Source organism: Leucopleurus acutus (assembly GCF_964270905.1).
Source record: "Leucopleurus acutus genome assembly, chromosome: 5".
NCBI classification, from domain to species: Eukaryota; Metazoa; Chordata; class Mammalia; order Artiodactyla; family Delphinidae; genus Leucopleurus; species Leucopleurus acutus.
The window spans coordinates 126849131-126867792 of record NC_139147.1 but is presented as its reverse complement, the minus strand read 5'-3'; the positions used below and the strand labels follow the sequence as shown (position 1 = coordinate 126867792).

The following is an 18662-nucleotide window of genomic DNA, read 5'->3' as shown; positions in this document are numbered from 1 at the left end:
GGGAAGGGGAAGCTGGGATGAAGTGAGAGAGTAGCACTGACATATATACACTACCAAATATAAAACAGATGGCTAGTGGGAAGCTGGTGCATAGCACAGGAAGATCAGTTCGATGCTTTGTGATGACCTAGTGGGGTGGGATGGGGAGGGTGGGAGGGAGGCTCCAGAGGGAGGGGATATAGGGATATATGTATACATATAGCTGATTCACTTTGTTGTACAACAGAAACTAACACAACATTGCAAAGCAATTTTACTCCAATAAAGATGTAAAAAAATATATACATAATACACCATGATCAAGTTAAATTCCTTTCAAGTATGCATATTAGATATAACATTAAAAGATCAGGGACTTCACTGGCGCAGTGGCTAAGACTCCACGCTCCCAATGCAGGGGGTCTGGGTTCGATCTCTGGTCAGGGAACTAGATCCCACGTGCATGCCACAACTAAGAGTCCGCATTCAACAACTAAGGAGGCCACGTGCCACAACTAAGGAGCTGGTGAACTGCAACTAAGAAGCCGGTCTGCCGCAACTAAGGATCCCACATGCTGCATCTAAGGAGCCAGTGAGCTGCAACTAAAGGAGCGCTGGAGCTGCAACTAAGGAGCCCACCTGCCACAACTAAGGAGCCCGCGAGTCGCAAATAAGGAGCCCGCCTGCACAACTAAGTCCTGGTGCAAATAAATAAATAAATAATTTTTTTTTTTAAAGGATCAGTGGTAGCCAAGGATGAGGGGTGTAGAGTTGGCAAGGGATAAATAGGAGCATAGGAGGGATTTTTAGGACAGTGAAACTATTAATGCCATAGTAGTAGATACCTCATGCATTTGTCCAAACCCACAGAAATTTACAGTGCACCTGCAGACTAAGAAATTCTCCTGTAATATGAGTAAACATAGATGTTATGGCCATCAAGCCACGAGGTGCTGCCATGGCTCCCCACTGTGCACCCTGAGGGGAATCAAGATATACAAAAAACAGGACACTGGCCTAAGACAGTTAAGGTGCATATCAAAGGAATGATTTCAAGGAGCCTAGACTCTTGCATCTTCCCATAGATAAAATGTGCTAAATTCATTAACTTAAGATGTCTAGTTTTTCTTTACCAGTAATATTTTGATGTTCTGACTACTTGGTTTTTGTTGCAAAAACTCCTATATACCCTGGTTCCTCCCTTACCTCTTCGAATCAGTCCCTCAGAGCTATCTGAGAGGCTATCTCCTGAGCTTAAGTCCTCAGCAAGTCCTCAAAATAAAACATAATTCTCAACTTTTAGGTTGTGCATTTTTTTCAGTCGACAAACCCTAATTTAAACTATGAACTTTAGTTAATAATAATGTATCAATATTGGTTCATCAATTTTAACAAATGTACAAGGTGTTAATAGGGGAAACTGTGGGGAGGAAAGAAGGGTATATGGGAACTTTGTAATTTTCACTGTATTTTTTATAGGAGTTTGTGGTTTACAAAATAAATTAAGTCTACTTAAGAAAAAAAAAGATACTATTTATAAGGAATTTTTTAAATGCCTAAAGTCCAGAAATAAAAATTTTGGTAACACATATATAACACCTTTTCACTCATACACAAAACTATCCTCTAAAATGTTGAATGAAAATAAAGACCTAAATAAAGGGAGCAATATATACAGTGATCATGAACTGGAAGAGTGGATTTTATAAAGATGTAAATTCATCCCCCACTGATGTACAGCAATGGTTCTCAACTTCTGCCCCGCCCCCACCCAGATATGAACAATGAAGGTTGGGGTGGTTGGAAAGTGGCAACAGGTACCTATATCCATTAATAAGTAATTGTGATTATTTAAGAATAGAAATTTTAATTTTTCTTCCAAAATTATGTTTATCATTTTGACTAATAATTCTAAGTTGTTAGGACGTAATTAAATTGTTTGGAATTAACTACTTCGAAAAGAAACTTTTAGGGGCTTTTTTTGGCCTATTGATACCATGAAAAAATTACTGAGACAATAATCAGCCCACGAGATGCAACATTCAGGAAACTCTTGATGTCACTGTTCCTGAGTGAGATCAATTCTCTAGCAATCCTAACCTCCTAGAAAGCCCTCATGCATTTGGAAATCCACTGTTAGGAACAAGCACTGCAACACAGAACCATTACATAGTATAACCAACTAAGGAGGTATTTCTAACCCATAATAAGCTTAAGAAACATCTTTAATAACTAAAAAAATCACACTGTCACTGAAAACTATTTATCAAAACCTCTGATATATATTTCTTAAATCTGTTATATACTGATGCTAGAATATACCCAAATATGTATGCCTTTACCAGTGGTGTTTTAAACAATAATAATACTTTGAATATAGAGATAACATATCTTTATTTTGTTATACATAATATCATAAATATTATCATTGTGTTCTTAGTTTCCTCAGAATTTATTTCTATGAAAATTTATGAAGTTACATAGCTTTAAAAATGCATAAGTGTAAGTGAACAGTGTTTGAATGAACTTCTCCTTTGTGATCTTTTCCTACTCGACACTGAAAAAACCCTATTATCACACATTGATTTAGTCAGTAGTATATTTTAACTAAGGGTTCCAGAAGTAAAAAGAATTCATTCCAGATGGTTTAAATAAAGAGATTTTAATGAGGAGAACACAGATGTATGAGCAAGGTTAAGGAAACAGCTAGGGCTGCTGATGCAACTTAAAATAGCTAACGCAGGAAACCAATACCATACCCCAGACTCAAGGATCGAGATGAGAAAATAGTAATAAGAGAGCAAAATAGAAGAGGGGCTGCTGAAACTCTACTCACAACATGGTGTTCCAATCTGTCGTGTCATTTGAGGGATGTCCCTTCTAGTCAAAAAGTAGGAAAATAAGTTTTGTAACTTTTTCCTCCCTTACTTGGTTCTCATCTCACTTTAGCCAAATTTTTTAACATCTTTTTGTTCTTGATTCTTATGTAGTATTAGAGGAAAATGGGCTGATATGAAAGAACACCAATGTGGATATTGGAAATTACTTTGCAACACAAGGAGTCCTTATAAAATGCAAATCTTATCTCAATAAATAATATAAAAAAATTTCCCCATGTGTCCTTTGCCTTCTGAACTTTCCCTGTAATGTGCCACCATGCAAATGTTTCCAATATTGTTTGAACTGTAGTTTAACCCATCAATCATTTTTATAACTTACAGATTTTGACTTACACTTAATTTTGAGTCACATTTTATTACCACTCCAAGGTAATAAAAAATTTATTCCATGTTTTCTTCTAGTGTTTTTATTATTTCTTTCTTTCTGGTATTTATTTGTTCTTCCTTAAAAAAAATTTAGTTTGTTTCTGCTATTTATTGTTGTTTTTATATTTAAACTCCTGATGCACTGGGAATTTATCTTGGTGCACATTATCAAGTAAGGTGTAGATCTGAAATAATTTCAAACATTTTCCACATTTTTATCTTAAAAAGACTTTTTTTTAAAGATTTAATTTTATTTATTTTTGGCTGTGTTGGGTTTTCACTGCTGTGCACAGGCTTTCTCTAGTTACAGCGAGAGGGGGCTGCTCTTTGTTGTGGAGCACAGGTTCCAGGCACGTGGACTTGAGTCACTGTGGCATGTGGGCTCAGTAGTTGTGGCTCACGGGCTCTAGAGCGCAGGCTCAGCAGTTGTGGTGCACAGGCTTAGTTGCTCCACGGCATATGGGATCTTCCCGGCCAGGACTCGAAACCGTGTCCCCCGCACTGGCAGGCAGATTCTTAACCACTGCGCCACAGGGAAGCCCCTTACAAAGAAGATCTTTTATTCTATCTCTTCTAACTGCCTATTCTAATAAAAAACAAACATACTAATTTATCTATAGTATCTCCATCTCAATAACTTACCAAATTACTGTTTTGTGACACTTTTATTAAAGTACAGTAGTTTACAATATTATATTCCTTTCAAGTGTACAACATCATGTTTAATATTTTTATGGATTTTAAGTTATAAAATATTAGCTATACTCCCTGTGCTGTATAATATATTGTTGCATCTTATCTATTTTATACATAGTAGTTTGTGTATCTAACCTTCTACCCCTATTTTGCCCCTCCCCCACCCCTCTTCCAACTAGTAAACTTGAGTTTGTTCTCTATGAATCAGTTTGTTTTGTTATATTTATTCATTTATTTTTTAGAGTCCATATATCATTGATAACATAGAACAGTTTTCTGTCTCCACCTGAATGATTTCACTAAACAAAATAAATCCTGGTTCCATCCAAGTCCTTGCAAATGGCAAAGTTTCATTCCTTTTTATGACTCAGTAATATTGCACTGTGTATATATACCACATCTTCTTTATCCACTCCTCTATTATTGGACACTTAGGTTGCTTCCATATCTTGGCCATTGTAAATAATGCTGCTGTGAACACTGGGGTACATATATCTTTTCAAAATAGTGTTTTCATTTTCTTTGGACATATACCCAGGAGTAGAATTGCTAAGTCATATGGTAGTTCTATTTTCACTTTTTTGAAGAACCTGCATAGAGTTTTCCACAATGGCTACACCAAAGTACATTCCCACGGATGTGGGTCTTTTTAATAATAGCCATTCTGACAGGTGTTCAGTGATATCTCACTGTGCTTTTGATTGGCATTTCCATGATGATTAGTGATGCTGAGCATCTTTTCATGTGGCAGTTGGCCATCTGTAAGTCTTCTTTGCAAACATGCCTACTCAGGTCCTCTGTCCAATTTTAATTGGATTGTTTGTTTCTTCAATGTTGAGTTTTATGAGTTCTTTATGTATTTTGGATATTAACCCCTTGTCAAATATATTGTTTGCAAATATTTCTCCTATTCAGTAGGCGTCCTTTTCATTTTGTTGACAGTTTTATTTGCTGTGCAAAAAGCTTTTAAATTTGATGTAGTCCCATTTGTTTATTTTTCCTTTTGTTTCCCTTGCCTGAAGAGAAACATCCAAAAAAATATTACTAAGACTGATGTCAAAGAGAGGACTGTGACTTCTTCCAGAAGTTTTATGGTTTCAGGTCTTAACATTTAAGTGTTTAATCCATTTTGATTTTGTTTCTGTACATTGTGTGAGAAAGCAGTCCAGTTTGATTCTTTTGCATGTATGTGTCCAGTTTTCCCATCACTACTTTTTGAAGAAACTGTCTTTTTCCTATTATATACTCTTGCTTCCTTTGCTGTAGATTAATTGACCACATGTGGGTCGGTTTCTTTCTGGTCTCTATTCTGTTCCAGTGAGCTATCTGTTTTTGTACCAGTACCATACTGTTTTGATTACCATAGCTTTGTAGCATAGTCTGAAATCAGGGAGCAAGATTCCTCCAGCTTTAATCTTTTTAATCAAGATTGCTTTGGCAGTTAAAGGTCTTCTGTGGTTCCATATACTTTTTAGAATTATTCTTGTTCTGTAAAAATCGTCATGGGTATTTTCATATGGATTCTAGTAAATCTGTAGATAGCTTTGAGTATTACGGACATTTTAACAATATTTATTCTTTCAATCTATGAACGTGGGATATCTGGTTTTTTGTGTCATCTTTAGTTTCCTTCAACAATGTTTTATGAGAATAGATTTTCCACCTCCTTGGTTAAGTTTATTCCTAGGTATTTTATTCTTTTCAATGAAATTTTAAATGGAATTGTTTTCTTGTCTTCTCTGACAGTTCATTACTAATGTTTAGAAAAGCATCAAATTTCTGTATATTAATCTTGTATCCTGTAATGTTACTAAATTCATTTATTAGTTCTAACAATATTTTGGTGGAGACTTCAGGGTTTTCCATATATAGTATCATATCATCTGCAAATAGTGACAGTTTTATTTCTTCCCTTCAAATCTGGATTCCTTTATTTCTTTTTCTTCTCTGATTGCTGTGGCTAAGACTTCCAATACTATGTTAAATAGAAGTGGTGAGAGTGGGCATACTTGTCTTAGTCCTGATTTTAGAAGAAAAGCTTTCAGGTTTCCACTACTGAGTATGATGTTAGCTGTGAGTTTGTCATGAACAGACTTTATTATGTTGCCATGTTTCCTCTATACCAACTTCAATGAGAGTTTTTATCACGATTGAATGTTGAATTTTGTTAACTGAAATGACTGTGTGATTTTTATTCTTTTTGTGAATGTGGCGTATCACACTGATTGATTTACAAATGTTGAACCATCCTTGTGTCCCTATATTAAACCCAACTTGGTCATGGTGCATGGTTCTTTTTATATATTGCTGAATTTGGTTTACTAATATTTTCTTGAGGTTTTCTGCAGCTATACTCATCAGAGACATTGGTCTGTAATTTCTTTTTTTCTTTTTTCTTTTGTAGTCTTTGTCTGGTTTTGGCATCTGTGTGATAGTGGCCTCGTAGAATGAATGTGGGGATGTTCCCTCCTCTTCAATTTTTTGGAAAAGTTTGAGAAGGATAGGTAGTAGCTATTCTTCATATGTTTGGTAGAATTCCCCTGTGAAGCCATCCAGACCTGGACCACACTTGCCCTGTTCAGAAGTAAGGCCAGGTCAGAGCCAGCTCTAGACCAGTATGTGGTTCAAACCTCTCATTCCCCAAGGAGGATTCCCGAGCTTCTGACATCCTCTCCTCACTAGGGTGCAAGTCCAGACCTGATCATTTCTCCTCCCTTCCTATCCAACTCCATGTGGATCTTTCTTTAGTCTTGGTTATAGAAAAGCCTTTCTCCCAGCCTACACTTTGTTTCAACGGCAGTAGGCACACATGTACTGTATTTCTGAGGTGTTCATGGGGGGGGGGGGGAGCTCAGCATCCTCATATTCTGCCATTTTGGTCTCCCTCTTTCAGAATTATTATATTGCCTTTATTAGTTTTGCAAACTGTTTCTCTTGAAATTTCTAAACTTTCAATATCACTCCCAAATAGTAATCATACTTCATTTTATTATCCAAATGTGTCAGCTTATATTGCCAATATTAAAGAGGAGTTGTGAGAGTGGACATCCCTGCCTTGTTTGACTTCAGTGAAAATAACTCTACTAGTTTCCCTTGAGCATTATGTTGGCTTTGGGGTTAAAAGGCTTTTTTTCCCTTCCATTTTCTACTTTTCACTCTTTACACATCCCTTTATTCATCAATACTCCTCTGTATACTTCCCCCAAAACACAAAACTCTCACACAACTACAGTACAATGATCAGAATGATGAAATTACAATTATAACAATTATGTTCTAACCCACAGAACTGATTTCGGATTTCAGTATTTGTCTCAATAATGTTCTTTTTACCAAAAAAATTCTAAGATCGTGCACTGCATTCAGTTCCTTTAGTATCGAATCTGGAACAGTTCTCTGAGTCATGTCTTTGTATTTCATGATACTGACACTTCTAAAGAGTACAGTATATTGTGAAAAATATATCTCAATTTGAGCTCGTCCAACGTTTCCTCATGAGTAGGTTTAGACTGAACTTTTGGTAAGAATACTACAAAAGTGAGGTTGAGTTCTTCTTCTAGGTGCATAACACGAAGTACATGCTATTAACTGGTTCTATAACTGGCAGTGTTCGCTTTCATCATTTGTTTATGGTAGTGTCTACCAAGTCTGTACAGGTAAAGTATCAATACCATTTTACCCATAATAGATATCTTGTAAGGAGACAATTTGAGAAGGTAAATAGTGTGTTCTTCACTTTCCCCCACTAGTTTTACAGTGCGAGCACTGAGTTAAAAATTTACTTTAGTTTATACTTTTTACACTCGTCAGTGTGGTTATGTTATTTATGCTATGGCATGGCATGGTTCATCTGTTCTGATAGCATCCAGTTTTAGGATTTTCCCTCCATCTTTATTGATTTTTTTTTTCTTTCTGAGTATGTGAAACATGAAGATAACTCCAAAGTCAAGATTATTCAAAAAGTATATTCCAGTAAGTAACATCCCTTTACCTCAATTCCCTCTAAGCTTTCCACTTCATTTACATACACACACACCCAACGGGTAGCCAATCATTCTATCTTATCTTTTTTTTTCCTTTTGGTCAAGTGACCAGATACATGTGTATATTCTATTATTTCCCTTTCTTTCTTCTAAAAAAAACCTCGAATACTTTTAGACACTCTTTTGCACTTTGCACTTAAAAAAATGTATCCTGAAAATCTCCTTGCATTTGTCCACAGAGATCTTCCTCATAATTTTTTGCAATGACAAAAAAATCCATTGTATAAGTTGTACCACAGTTTATTCAATCATTGTCGTATATCTCAGCATTTAGGTTGTTCCCAGTATTTTACAAGTACAAACAATATGGTATTTAGTAACCCTATGAATTTGTTTTCAGAAAACTGGAGGTATATCTTCATGGCAAATTCCAGAAACAGGATGGCTAGGTCAAAAGATAAAAACATATGTAATTTTGGCAGATAATGTCAAATTTCTTTCCATGAGAATTGTATCAATTTGATTTCCAACAAACAATGTAATAGTGCCTGTTTCCTCACAGCCTAAAAAACGGAGTGTTGTTATAACTTAATTTTTATCAATCTGATAGGCAAAAATGGTATCTTGGTGTAGCGGTATTTTGTAGTTCTCTTCTTTCATATGTTTTAATATCTGCTTACTACAGTTTCACAGGTACTTGGGTCTATTTTAGATTTTTACTATACTGCACTGATGTAAGAGACAGTAAGTTTTCTCTCTTAAACATATTAAGAAAATATGCATCTATGTCTGTTTTATTAGAATGTTTTAAAATCCATTTTGTCAAATGTTTTTTCAGGAACTATGAAAATAGCTGAAAGGAAGTGACAAGGGATAAGAACAGAAAATTCAGAAATGGCTCTTAAGCCACAGTTGTAAGAGAAATACAAATTAAATCATCCAAATACAAAAATTAACCATGGATCAATGACCTACATATAAGATCTAAAATGATAAAACTATTAGAAGAAAACATAGAGATAAATATTCAGGCTCTTAGAATTTGCAATGGATTCTTAGATTTGACACCACAAGCATGAGTAAAAAAATGAAAAAATAGGTAAGTTGGACTTCATAAAAGTTTAAAACTTTTGTTCATCAAATAATATCTTTAAGAAAGTGAAGAGACAACCTACAGAGCGGGAAGCCAATAGCTGCAAGTTATTAACAGTTGCATGTTGTATATCTGATAAGCGTTTAATATCCAGAATATATAAAGAACTCTAATAACTCACAATAAAAATAAAATCCATCTAATTTTAAAATAAGCACAGGATCAAATACACATTTGTTCAAGAAAGATATACAAATTGCCAAAAGTACATGAAAAGATGCTCAAGATCACTGGTGATTAAGAAAATGCAAATCAAAACCATAATAAGAAATCACTTCATACCCCCTAGGTCAATAAAATTTAAAAATCAGAAAATAAAAGTGTTTTAGAGGATGTGGAGAAATAAGAATCTTCATACATTTCTGGAATTTAAAATGGTGCCGCTGCTGGGAAAACAGTTTGGCAGTTCCTCAAAAAGTTAAAATAGAATTACCATATGATCCAGCAATTTCACTCCTAGGTATTTACACCAAAGAATTAAAAAATAAGTACTCAAGCAGATATCTGTCCACGAATGTTCACAGCAATATTCACAGCAACCAAAAAGTGAAAACAACCCAATGTCCATTGACAGATGAATGGATAAACAAATTGTAACATATACATAAAATGAAATAAATTATCAGTACATGCTACTACCTGGATAAACCTTGAAGACATTATGCTAAATGAAAGACATCAAAAACAAAAGGTCACATATTGGACAATTCCTTTTATATAAAATGACTAAAACAGGCAAATCCATAGGAGTAGAAAGCAGATCAGTGGTTGCCAAGGGTTGCAGGGAAGAAGGGAATGAGGAATGACTACGTAATGAATATTAGGTATTTTTCTGGGGTGATAAAAAGAAGTTTTGATACTAGAGAGAGGTGGTCGCACAACACTGTTAATGTGCTAAAAACTACTGAACTGCCCACTTTAAAATGGTTGTTAATTGTTTAAGTGAATTTTACCTCAATTTAAAAAAATCATACTGACATATTTTTAAATCATTCCTAAGAGCAATACAAAAATTTGATAAAAACGCTTTGTTGAAAAGACCAAGAAGAAACAGACATTTTCATATATTAATGATAGGAGTAAAAATGGGTAGAATTCCCATATCAGGAAATTTGGCAATATCTAATATAATTACAAATATATTAACCTACAGACATTCTTCCACCAGGAGCAAGTAAGGTACACACAAAACTACTCCCTGTAACAGAAAAAGACTACAGATAATGCAATGGTCTGTTAACAGAAGACTAATTAAATAAATTGTTGTACATACACACAAAGAAATGAATGCTATGATGCTGGAAAAGGGAGGGGAGGGGAAGGGAGGGGAGGGGAGGGGAGGGGAGGGGAGGGGAGGGGAGGGGAGGGGAGAAGGGAAGGAAGGAAGGAAACCAAGAAAGCTCTCTATACACCAGTATCTTTTTTTTTTGGGGGGGGGTGCGGAAAGAGCATATATTTCCTATTTATATAGATAGACGAATATACAACAAAGTAGTTAAGAGCAATTAACTCTGTGGACATAGATAGGAAGGCAAGAAGTGGTAAAGGCTTTTTGCTTTACATATCTCTCTCTTTTTTTTTTTTTTTTGGTTTTTTGAAACATGGGAATGAATTACAAAAGGAAAAATTTGTAAGACTACCAGTTGTTTTAAAATCAAAACTCAATCTAACAGGACAATTACAGTTTAGACAAGATAACACATGTAAAGCACATCACTCAGTGCTTGCCTTTCCCATTTTAAGACTGTAAAATTAACAAACTCACTTTCCTTCAAATAAACTAATCTCTTGCCAATCCTCACCTGTCTCTATGCTCTAGGATTCAGCCATAAACTCTCTTTATGTCCTACAGTGTGCTGTATTTTCTTGTCTTCCGGAATTTTTATACAGTCTGTTAGCTTTGGCCTTTCTCCTCCTCCTTAATTTTCTCTTACTCAACCTCAGTCCCAGGGTAGAGTTTCTTCCTCTGAGATGCATTTTCTTACAAATATCCCCACATTCACACATACACAGAAACACACAGCCTAGGCTGGATCAGAAGCCCCTTCTTGTTATTCCCACACTACCTTCTGGTTAGACATATAGACTTCAGATTGAGACAAGCCTGAATCTAAATCGTGAATTTGGCACTTACAAACTGTATGATGTCCAAAAACGAACCTAAGCCCTGTATTCTCAGTTTCCTGAACTACAGAATAAAAATCACATCTGACTGATAGAAGTGTCAAACCAATATTAAATGAGCTAATGTATGTAAAGCACACAGCTTGGCACATACTAGTCATTAAACTGTAACCAGTTTTATTATTATTACTTTCATGGCACTGAGCACTTTAGTAAACTATTGGTATATTTCCCTCTTTTTCTTTGCGATAAAGCCTTCTTTAAAAATTAAACTTACTCTTAATACTGGGGCAGAGACTGTCTTGATAATATCTGTATACTTTGGAACAGTGCTTAGTATAACTTAGGTACTCTGTAAATATTTGATAAACTTATGTCAATATGGTGAGCGATAACTTAGAAATAAGAAAACCTTCAAGAAATCAATTTGATCAGTGATCTCAATAAAAAACAACCATTCTTTCCGTATTAGTAAGTAAAGAACGGTGTTTACCAACTGATTTTCCCCATGTAGCACATTTAACCTGTTAATATTTATTCTAGAGAAAAAAAGTATCTATCAGTTATCTATTAATATGATAAAAATAAAACTTTACTTTTAACAAATTGTCTATGGATTCCAAATGACTGTAAACTTAAGAAAAACTGATTTTCATACTTATGTTACCTTGAATTATTTAAGCTTCAAGCATTTCATCTATAACATGAGGACTCAATGAATTTTAGCAACTAGCACAGTTTACAATATGGAGCACAGATACAAATAATATCAGTAAATATTAATTATAAAATCTTATGATCTAAAAAGCCAATTCATTAATTTAAGATTTCCTTCAAAATATTAAAAAATTCAGAAGTCTGTTGAGTAAAACTGAACCAGAAAAAAAAGAGAAATATACTTAAATAAAAATAATTTTATCAGAAAAAGATGAGCACATAATTCCAGGATGAATTATAAAATGACTAACACAAGGTAAAGTAAAATTGACACTGCTGGACTGACAGTCTTAATGTACATCATATATTCCAACATTCTGTACCTCGACATCCTGAACACTGGATAAAAAAGTTGATTAAATCCAGAAGTGCGATGTCCCTGTCTTGTTTATACGATTCAATCCAGTCATCAACCACAGACTGTGGGGGGAAAAAAACCATAAAATTAAAAATTAAAAAATTTATATTACAGCAAATAAATTTTCAAAAAATTCCTGTTTTTCCATGTGTATCTATTTAAACAAGAAAACTACTTACCTAAAATTATCTCTCTGTAGCCAAATAAAAGTAGAGATTCCCTCATGTTGAAAGGCAATTCAAAGATAAATTACTAGGTTTCAGAAATTTGTGCAAAATAGAGCACAATATAAGCCTGACTTTACCAGTCACATTAAGTCCAATAATTATTAAACAACTATAGATACTAATATTCAAACCATACTATGAAAATAACACAAAAAGTAACTTCACTTATACATAGATATAAGCTTTCTGAGTATCAGAAAACCCAGCAGAGAATAAAAAGAATACACACCATATATAATAAAATGCATTTTTTCCCAGGTATACAAGGATGACTCAATATTAGGAACTCAATTCAATTTATCAACAATGTAAAGAAGAAAAATAAATGATTTTAATACTAGATCTCAAAAAGGTATCTGATAAAAATCCTGCAGCCAAGCTTAATAAAAAATGTCTAGAAAAACTAGTGTTATGTGATAATGTTGGTAAACAACATAAAGACAAAGACTACAACATATTTGTTGTTGAAATCCTTAACACTTTTCAGCTCTAAAAAAGAATGAGGCAAGGATGCATCCCTAAGCATTCAACACAGATTTTAAAAGTTTTTAATTTGTGCAAAAATTAGTAAAATATCAGTAAACACAATTCTCCTTTCCTATAGCTGATAAGAAAATTTGAGTCTCTACCAAACTGACTTGAAAGATTAATAAAAAAATGTGACAAGACAACTGACAAAAGATAAATGTACAAAATAAAATTTTAATATTGGCAATATATAAGAAATATAAATAGATTGAGAAGGCTGTTCACAATGAAAATCATCTAAAAACAAACTCAAAGACTGTATAAATTTTAATGATGAAAATTATAAAAAATTTACAGGATATGGAAAATGACCTAAATAAGTTTCATATACTGAATTTTTTAAAAAAGATTTAGTGCTGTATCAATAAAGTCTTTCCAAATTGCTAGATAAATTTAATGTGATTCCACTTAGCATACTACCAGGCAGAATTGTTGAGGGTCTTTCTGGGGGTGGGAGGTGGGAAAGCACAGGAGACCAATAAAAATAATTTTTAAAACAATTTTAAATAAATTTTTAGTTTTGTACTTAGGTATAATTATATACAGTAAATGCGTAAATCTTAAGTTACTCCTTGATGAAAGTTTACATATACATACACCTGTATAACCATAACCAAAATGAAAATATAAAAAAATTTCCAGAACTGAAACAGGCCACCTCATGTTCCATTCCAGGCAGTAACCATCACAAATGTCAATAGTTTAACTATTATTCCTTTACAGTAGATATGTTTTTAAAATTCATATAATACTGTGCTTTGTGTTTGATTTCTTCCAGCCAATGTTTTATCAGTGAGATTCAGTCATGTTATAGTATGTGTTATCAGTAATTCCGTGTTTGTACTGCTGGATAGTATTTCATTGTATTAATATAGCATATTTTATAACCCATTTTACTACTGATGTACATGAGAGTCGTTTCCATTTTAGGGCTATCACAAATAAAATTGTTATGACCATACCTGTATACATTGTTTGACATAAACATTTTTTCTGCAGTATATATACCTAGTAGCAGACTTATTAACAAACAGAATACGTATATATTGAGGGCCAGTACACAATGTCATCCAATTTTCCAAAACAGATGTATTAAATTATACATCCTCCAGCAATGTATGACATTAGGTGCTCCACATCCTCACCAATACCAGGTGTCGTCAGCCCTTTTATTTTAACCCATTCTGCTGGAGCGTACCCCTTTCCCTTCTTTAATGATCTCTTCTGAGGAGCAATCGTATTTCCTTCTCTAATATGAAAGGGGGACTTTATCATTAACTGCTGATGTATATAACACTGTTTCTCTGTCTCATCACATTAGTGTCTGGAAGATTTTGTTTTAAAAGTACAAAGAAAATACAACGGTGGTAGGAGAGGCTAAAAAGAAAAAGAAAGAACAGCATGGTATCTGTTCAGGGTTCACTTCTGTTGCATAATGTGTTCAGGCCCTCTTGGCTAAAAATGGTGGTGAGGCCTAAGAATGGATAGAGCAGGTTAACAATGACTTTGAGACTCAGGAGCAAAGCAGAAATGCTTTGTGACCCAGGTAATGAAGTATGGCACAAAGCAGAGAAGGAAGCCATTTCCCCACTTCTATATGGGGCCCAGCATTGTGAACACTCACTGAACATGGTGACCAAATTTTTCTTTAGCTCCCAAAGCACAAATATTAATTTATAATCCCACCAGTTGTATATGAAGAGCACAAAACATTCTGAATAAATAAGGCTAATGAGGAGGGACTTGCATTAGAAATATTAAAATAATACAAAAATACTGAAAACAATACTGAAAACAATACTGAAATATTAAAATAATACAAAAATACTGAAAACAATACTGAAAACAATACTGAAAACAATATAGATTGAAAGTAATGTAAGCCTAGAAAAGTAATACAAGACAGTAGAGCACAGAAACAGATCCAGGTATATTTAAAACAAGCTATAACAGAGGAGATATTTCAATTTTAGATGGAAAAGGGTGGTTTATTTAATAAATAATACTGATATAATTGGTTATTCACCTGGAAGGAAACAAAGTTATACCTTTTAAAAGTTATCAGAGACATGTAGGGGCAAAGGAATCTAAACAACTAATATAATACCGTAGTGAAGAATTCAATACAGAATGTATTTATTATTTATTTACCCATTCAACCATTCTGTATCTTTTGATTAGAGAACTTAGTGAATTTACATTTAAAGTAAATACTGATAGGTATGTGCTTATTGCCATTTTGTTAATTGTTTTCAAGCTGTTTTTGTAGTTCCTCTCTATTCCTTTCTTCTTCTCTTGCAACAAATGAAAATGGCAATGTAACATACCAAAATTTATGGGATGCAGCAAAAGCAGTTCTAAGAGAGAAGTTCACTGTGATAAATACCTACCTCAAGAAACAAGAAAAATCTCAAATAAACAACCTAACTTTACATCTCAAGGAACTTAAAAAAAAAAGAACAAATGAAGCCCAAAGTTAGTGGCAGGAAGGAAATAATAACGATTAGAGCAAAAATAAATGAAACAGAGACTAAAAAGCCAACAGAAAGATCAATGAAACTAAAAGCTGGTTCTTTGAAAAAATAAACAAAATTGACAAACCTTTACCTAGACTTATCAAGAAAAAGAGAACTCAAAAAAATAAAATCGGGGCTTCCCTGTTGGCACAGTGGTTGAGAGTCTGCCTGCCGATGCAGGGGACGCGGGTTGGTGCCCCGGTCCGGGAGGATCCCACATGCCGCTGAGCCTGCACGTCCGGAGCCGGTGCTCCGCAACGGTAGAGAGGCCGCAGCAGTGAGAGGTCCACTGCAAAATAAATAAATAAGTAAATAAAATAAAATAAAATAAAATCAGAAATGAAAGAGAAGTTACAACTGATTCCACAAAAATGCAAAGGGTCATAAGAGACTACTATGAACAATCATATGCCAACAAACTGGACAACCTAGGAAAAAAATGAGTAAATTCCTAGAAACATACAACCTAGTAATACTATATCATGATGAAATGGAAAATCTAAACTGACCCCAATTACTAGCAAAGATTTTGAATCAGTAATTAAAAACCTCCCAACAAACAAAAGTCCAGGACCAGAAGGCTTCACTGGTGACTTCTAACAAACATTCTAAGAATTAATGCCAGTCCTTCTCAAACTCTTTCAAAAAAAGGAAGAGAGTGGAAATCTTCCAAACACATTTTATGAGGCCAGTACTACCCTGATACCAAAACCAGATAAAAAATGCCACAAGAAAAGGCCAATATTCCTGATAAACACAGATGCAAAAATCCTCAACAAATATTAGCAAATCAAATTCGACGATGCATTAATAGGATCATATACCATGACTGAGCAGGATTTAGTCCTGTGATGCAAGGATGGTTCAAGATGCAAAAATAAATGTGATACACATTAACAGAATAAAAGATAAAAACTGCATGATCATATCAACAAGTGCTGGAAAAGCTTCTGACACAATACAGTATTCATTTATGACAAAAACTCTAAAACAAACTGGGTATAAAAGGAACAAACCTCAACACAATAAAAGCCATATATAACACCCACAGCCAACATTACTCAATAGTGTAAGGCTGAAAAGATTTTCTCTAAGATCAGGAAAGACCAGAGTGAACAAACACTCTCATCACTCCTAGTCAACATAATACTAGAAGTCCTAGCCAGAGCAATCAGTCAAGAAAAATAAAAGGTATCCAAATAGAAAAGGAAGAAGTAAAACTTTTTTTTTCAGATGATATGACCTTCCATACAGAAAATCTTAAAGACTCCATCAAAAAACTGTTAGAAAAAATAAACTTAGTTATTTGCAGGATACAAAATCAACATACAGAAAACAGTTACATTTCTATACTACATAAAATTGCATTTCTATATTACATCAAATTTAATAAATCACTAAATTTAATAGCAAAAAATCCAATTTAAAAGTTGGCAGAGAAACTGAATAGTTTTCCAAAGAAGCAATACAACTGGCCAAGAAATACGTGAAAAGACGCTCAACATCACTAATCATCAGGAAAATGTAAATCAAAACCACAATGAGATATTAATGTCACACCTGTTTGGAACAGCTATTAAAAAGATAAGAGATAACAAGTGTTGGTGAGGGTGTGCATTGCTGGTGGGAATGCCAACTGGTACAGCCACTATGTAACACAGTACAGATGTTCCTCAAAAAATTAAAAAATAGAACTACCATATGATCCAGAAATCCCACTTGTGGGTATATATGCAGAGGAATTAAAATCAGGATTTTATTAAAATATCTGCACTTCCATGTTCACTGCATTCACAATAGCCAAAATATGGAAACAACCTCAGTGTCTGTTGAAAGATGAATGGATAAGGAAAATGTGGTGTGTATATATATATATACACACACACACACATATATATATATATATATATACACATATACACAATGGAATACTAATTCATCCATGAGAAAGAAGGAAATCCTGCCACTTGCAACAACTTGAATGAACCTTGAAGGCACTGTACTAGATGAAGTAAGTCAGAGAAAGACAAATACTATATGATAACACTTATATGTGGAATCTAAAAAAAAGCCAAACTCAGAGAAATAGACACAGAGTAGTATTTACCAGGGCTTGAGGGTAAGGGAAATGGTGAGAAGTTGGTCAAAGGGTACAAACTTCCAGTTGAAAGATTAACAAGTTCTGGGGATACAACATACAGAACAGTGACTATAGCTAATAATACTGTATTATATACTTGAATGTTGCTAAAAGAGTACATCTTAAATGTTCTCACCAGAAAAAACAAATGGTAATAATGTGAAGGGATGGAGATGTCAGTTAAAGCTATGGTGGTAATTATTTTGCAACATGCAAATGTATCAAATCAACACACTGTACACCTTAAACTTACACAATCTTATAGTCAATTTTATCTCAATAAAGGTAGAGGAAATAAAAAAGAAAAAACTGCCCATCTAGAATTTTGTTATCTGGCCAAAAGGTATCTTTCAAGTAAAAGCAACATAAAAACTTTTCAAAGAAAACTAAAACAAAACCAAGCAGATAGACTAATAAACACTCCTCTTGAAAGAAAACTACCCAGACTGAATAAAAATCAATCACATGATATTTACAAGAAACACACTTTAAATATAATAGCACAGATAGGTTGCACTAAAAGGGAGAAAAAATGTATACCATGCAAACATTAACTATAAAAAAAGCTGTTATGACTATGTTTACAGCAGACAAATCAAAACAAGGAATTACAAACATAAAAAAAAAACATACTTTATGGGACTTCCTGGTGGCGCAGTGGTTAAGAATCATTTTAGGTACACACTGAACATTCACCAAAAGACCAAAAAGCAAGTCTTTATGAGTTTTTAAGGATGGAAAAAACACAGGGCACATTCTCGGACCATTTTAGATTTAAATTAGACATCAGTTAACAAAAACGTTACCTAAAATATCCCCAAATGTTTTGGTAATTAGGGAATATTTTGAAGTGAGTGATAATGAAAATACAACATATCAAAATTTGTAGAATGCAGGTAAAATAGTGCTTAGAAGGAAATTTATAGCTTCACATACTTTATAATAAAAGAAGTTCTAAATCAATGATTTAAGCTC

The 18662-nt window shown here is 33.9% G+C and overlaps 1 protein-coding gene across 2 annotated transcripts in view; it reads right to left on the bottom strand.

Annotated features, from left to right (window-relative positions):
* STAG1 (STAG1 cohesin complex component) overlaps positions 1-18662 on the bottom strand; it is a gene marked incomplete at its 3' end in the record, with an annotated part of 425107 nt that overhangs the window by 237603 nt on the left and 168842 nt on the right. For both annotated transcript variants that reach the window (XM_082840023.1, XM_082840022.1), the window contains exon 5: positions 12242-12338. In XM_082840023.1, coding sequence (XP_082696149.1) covers positions 12242-12338 — 97 coding nt within the window. The remainder of the gene's footprint in view (positions 1-12241; positions 12339-18662) is intronic.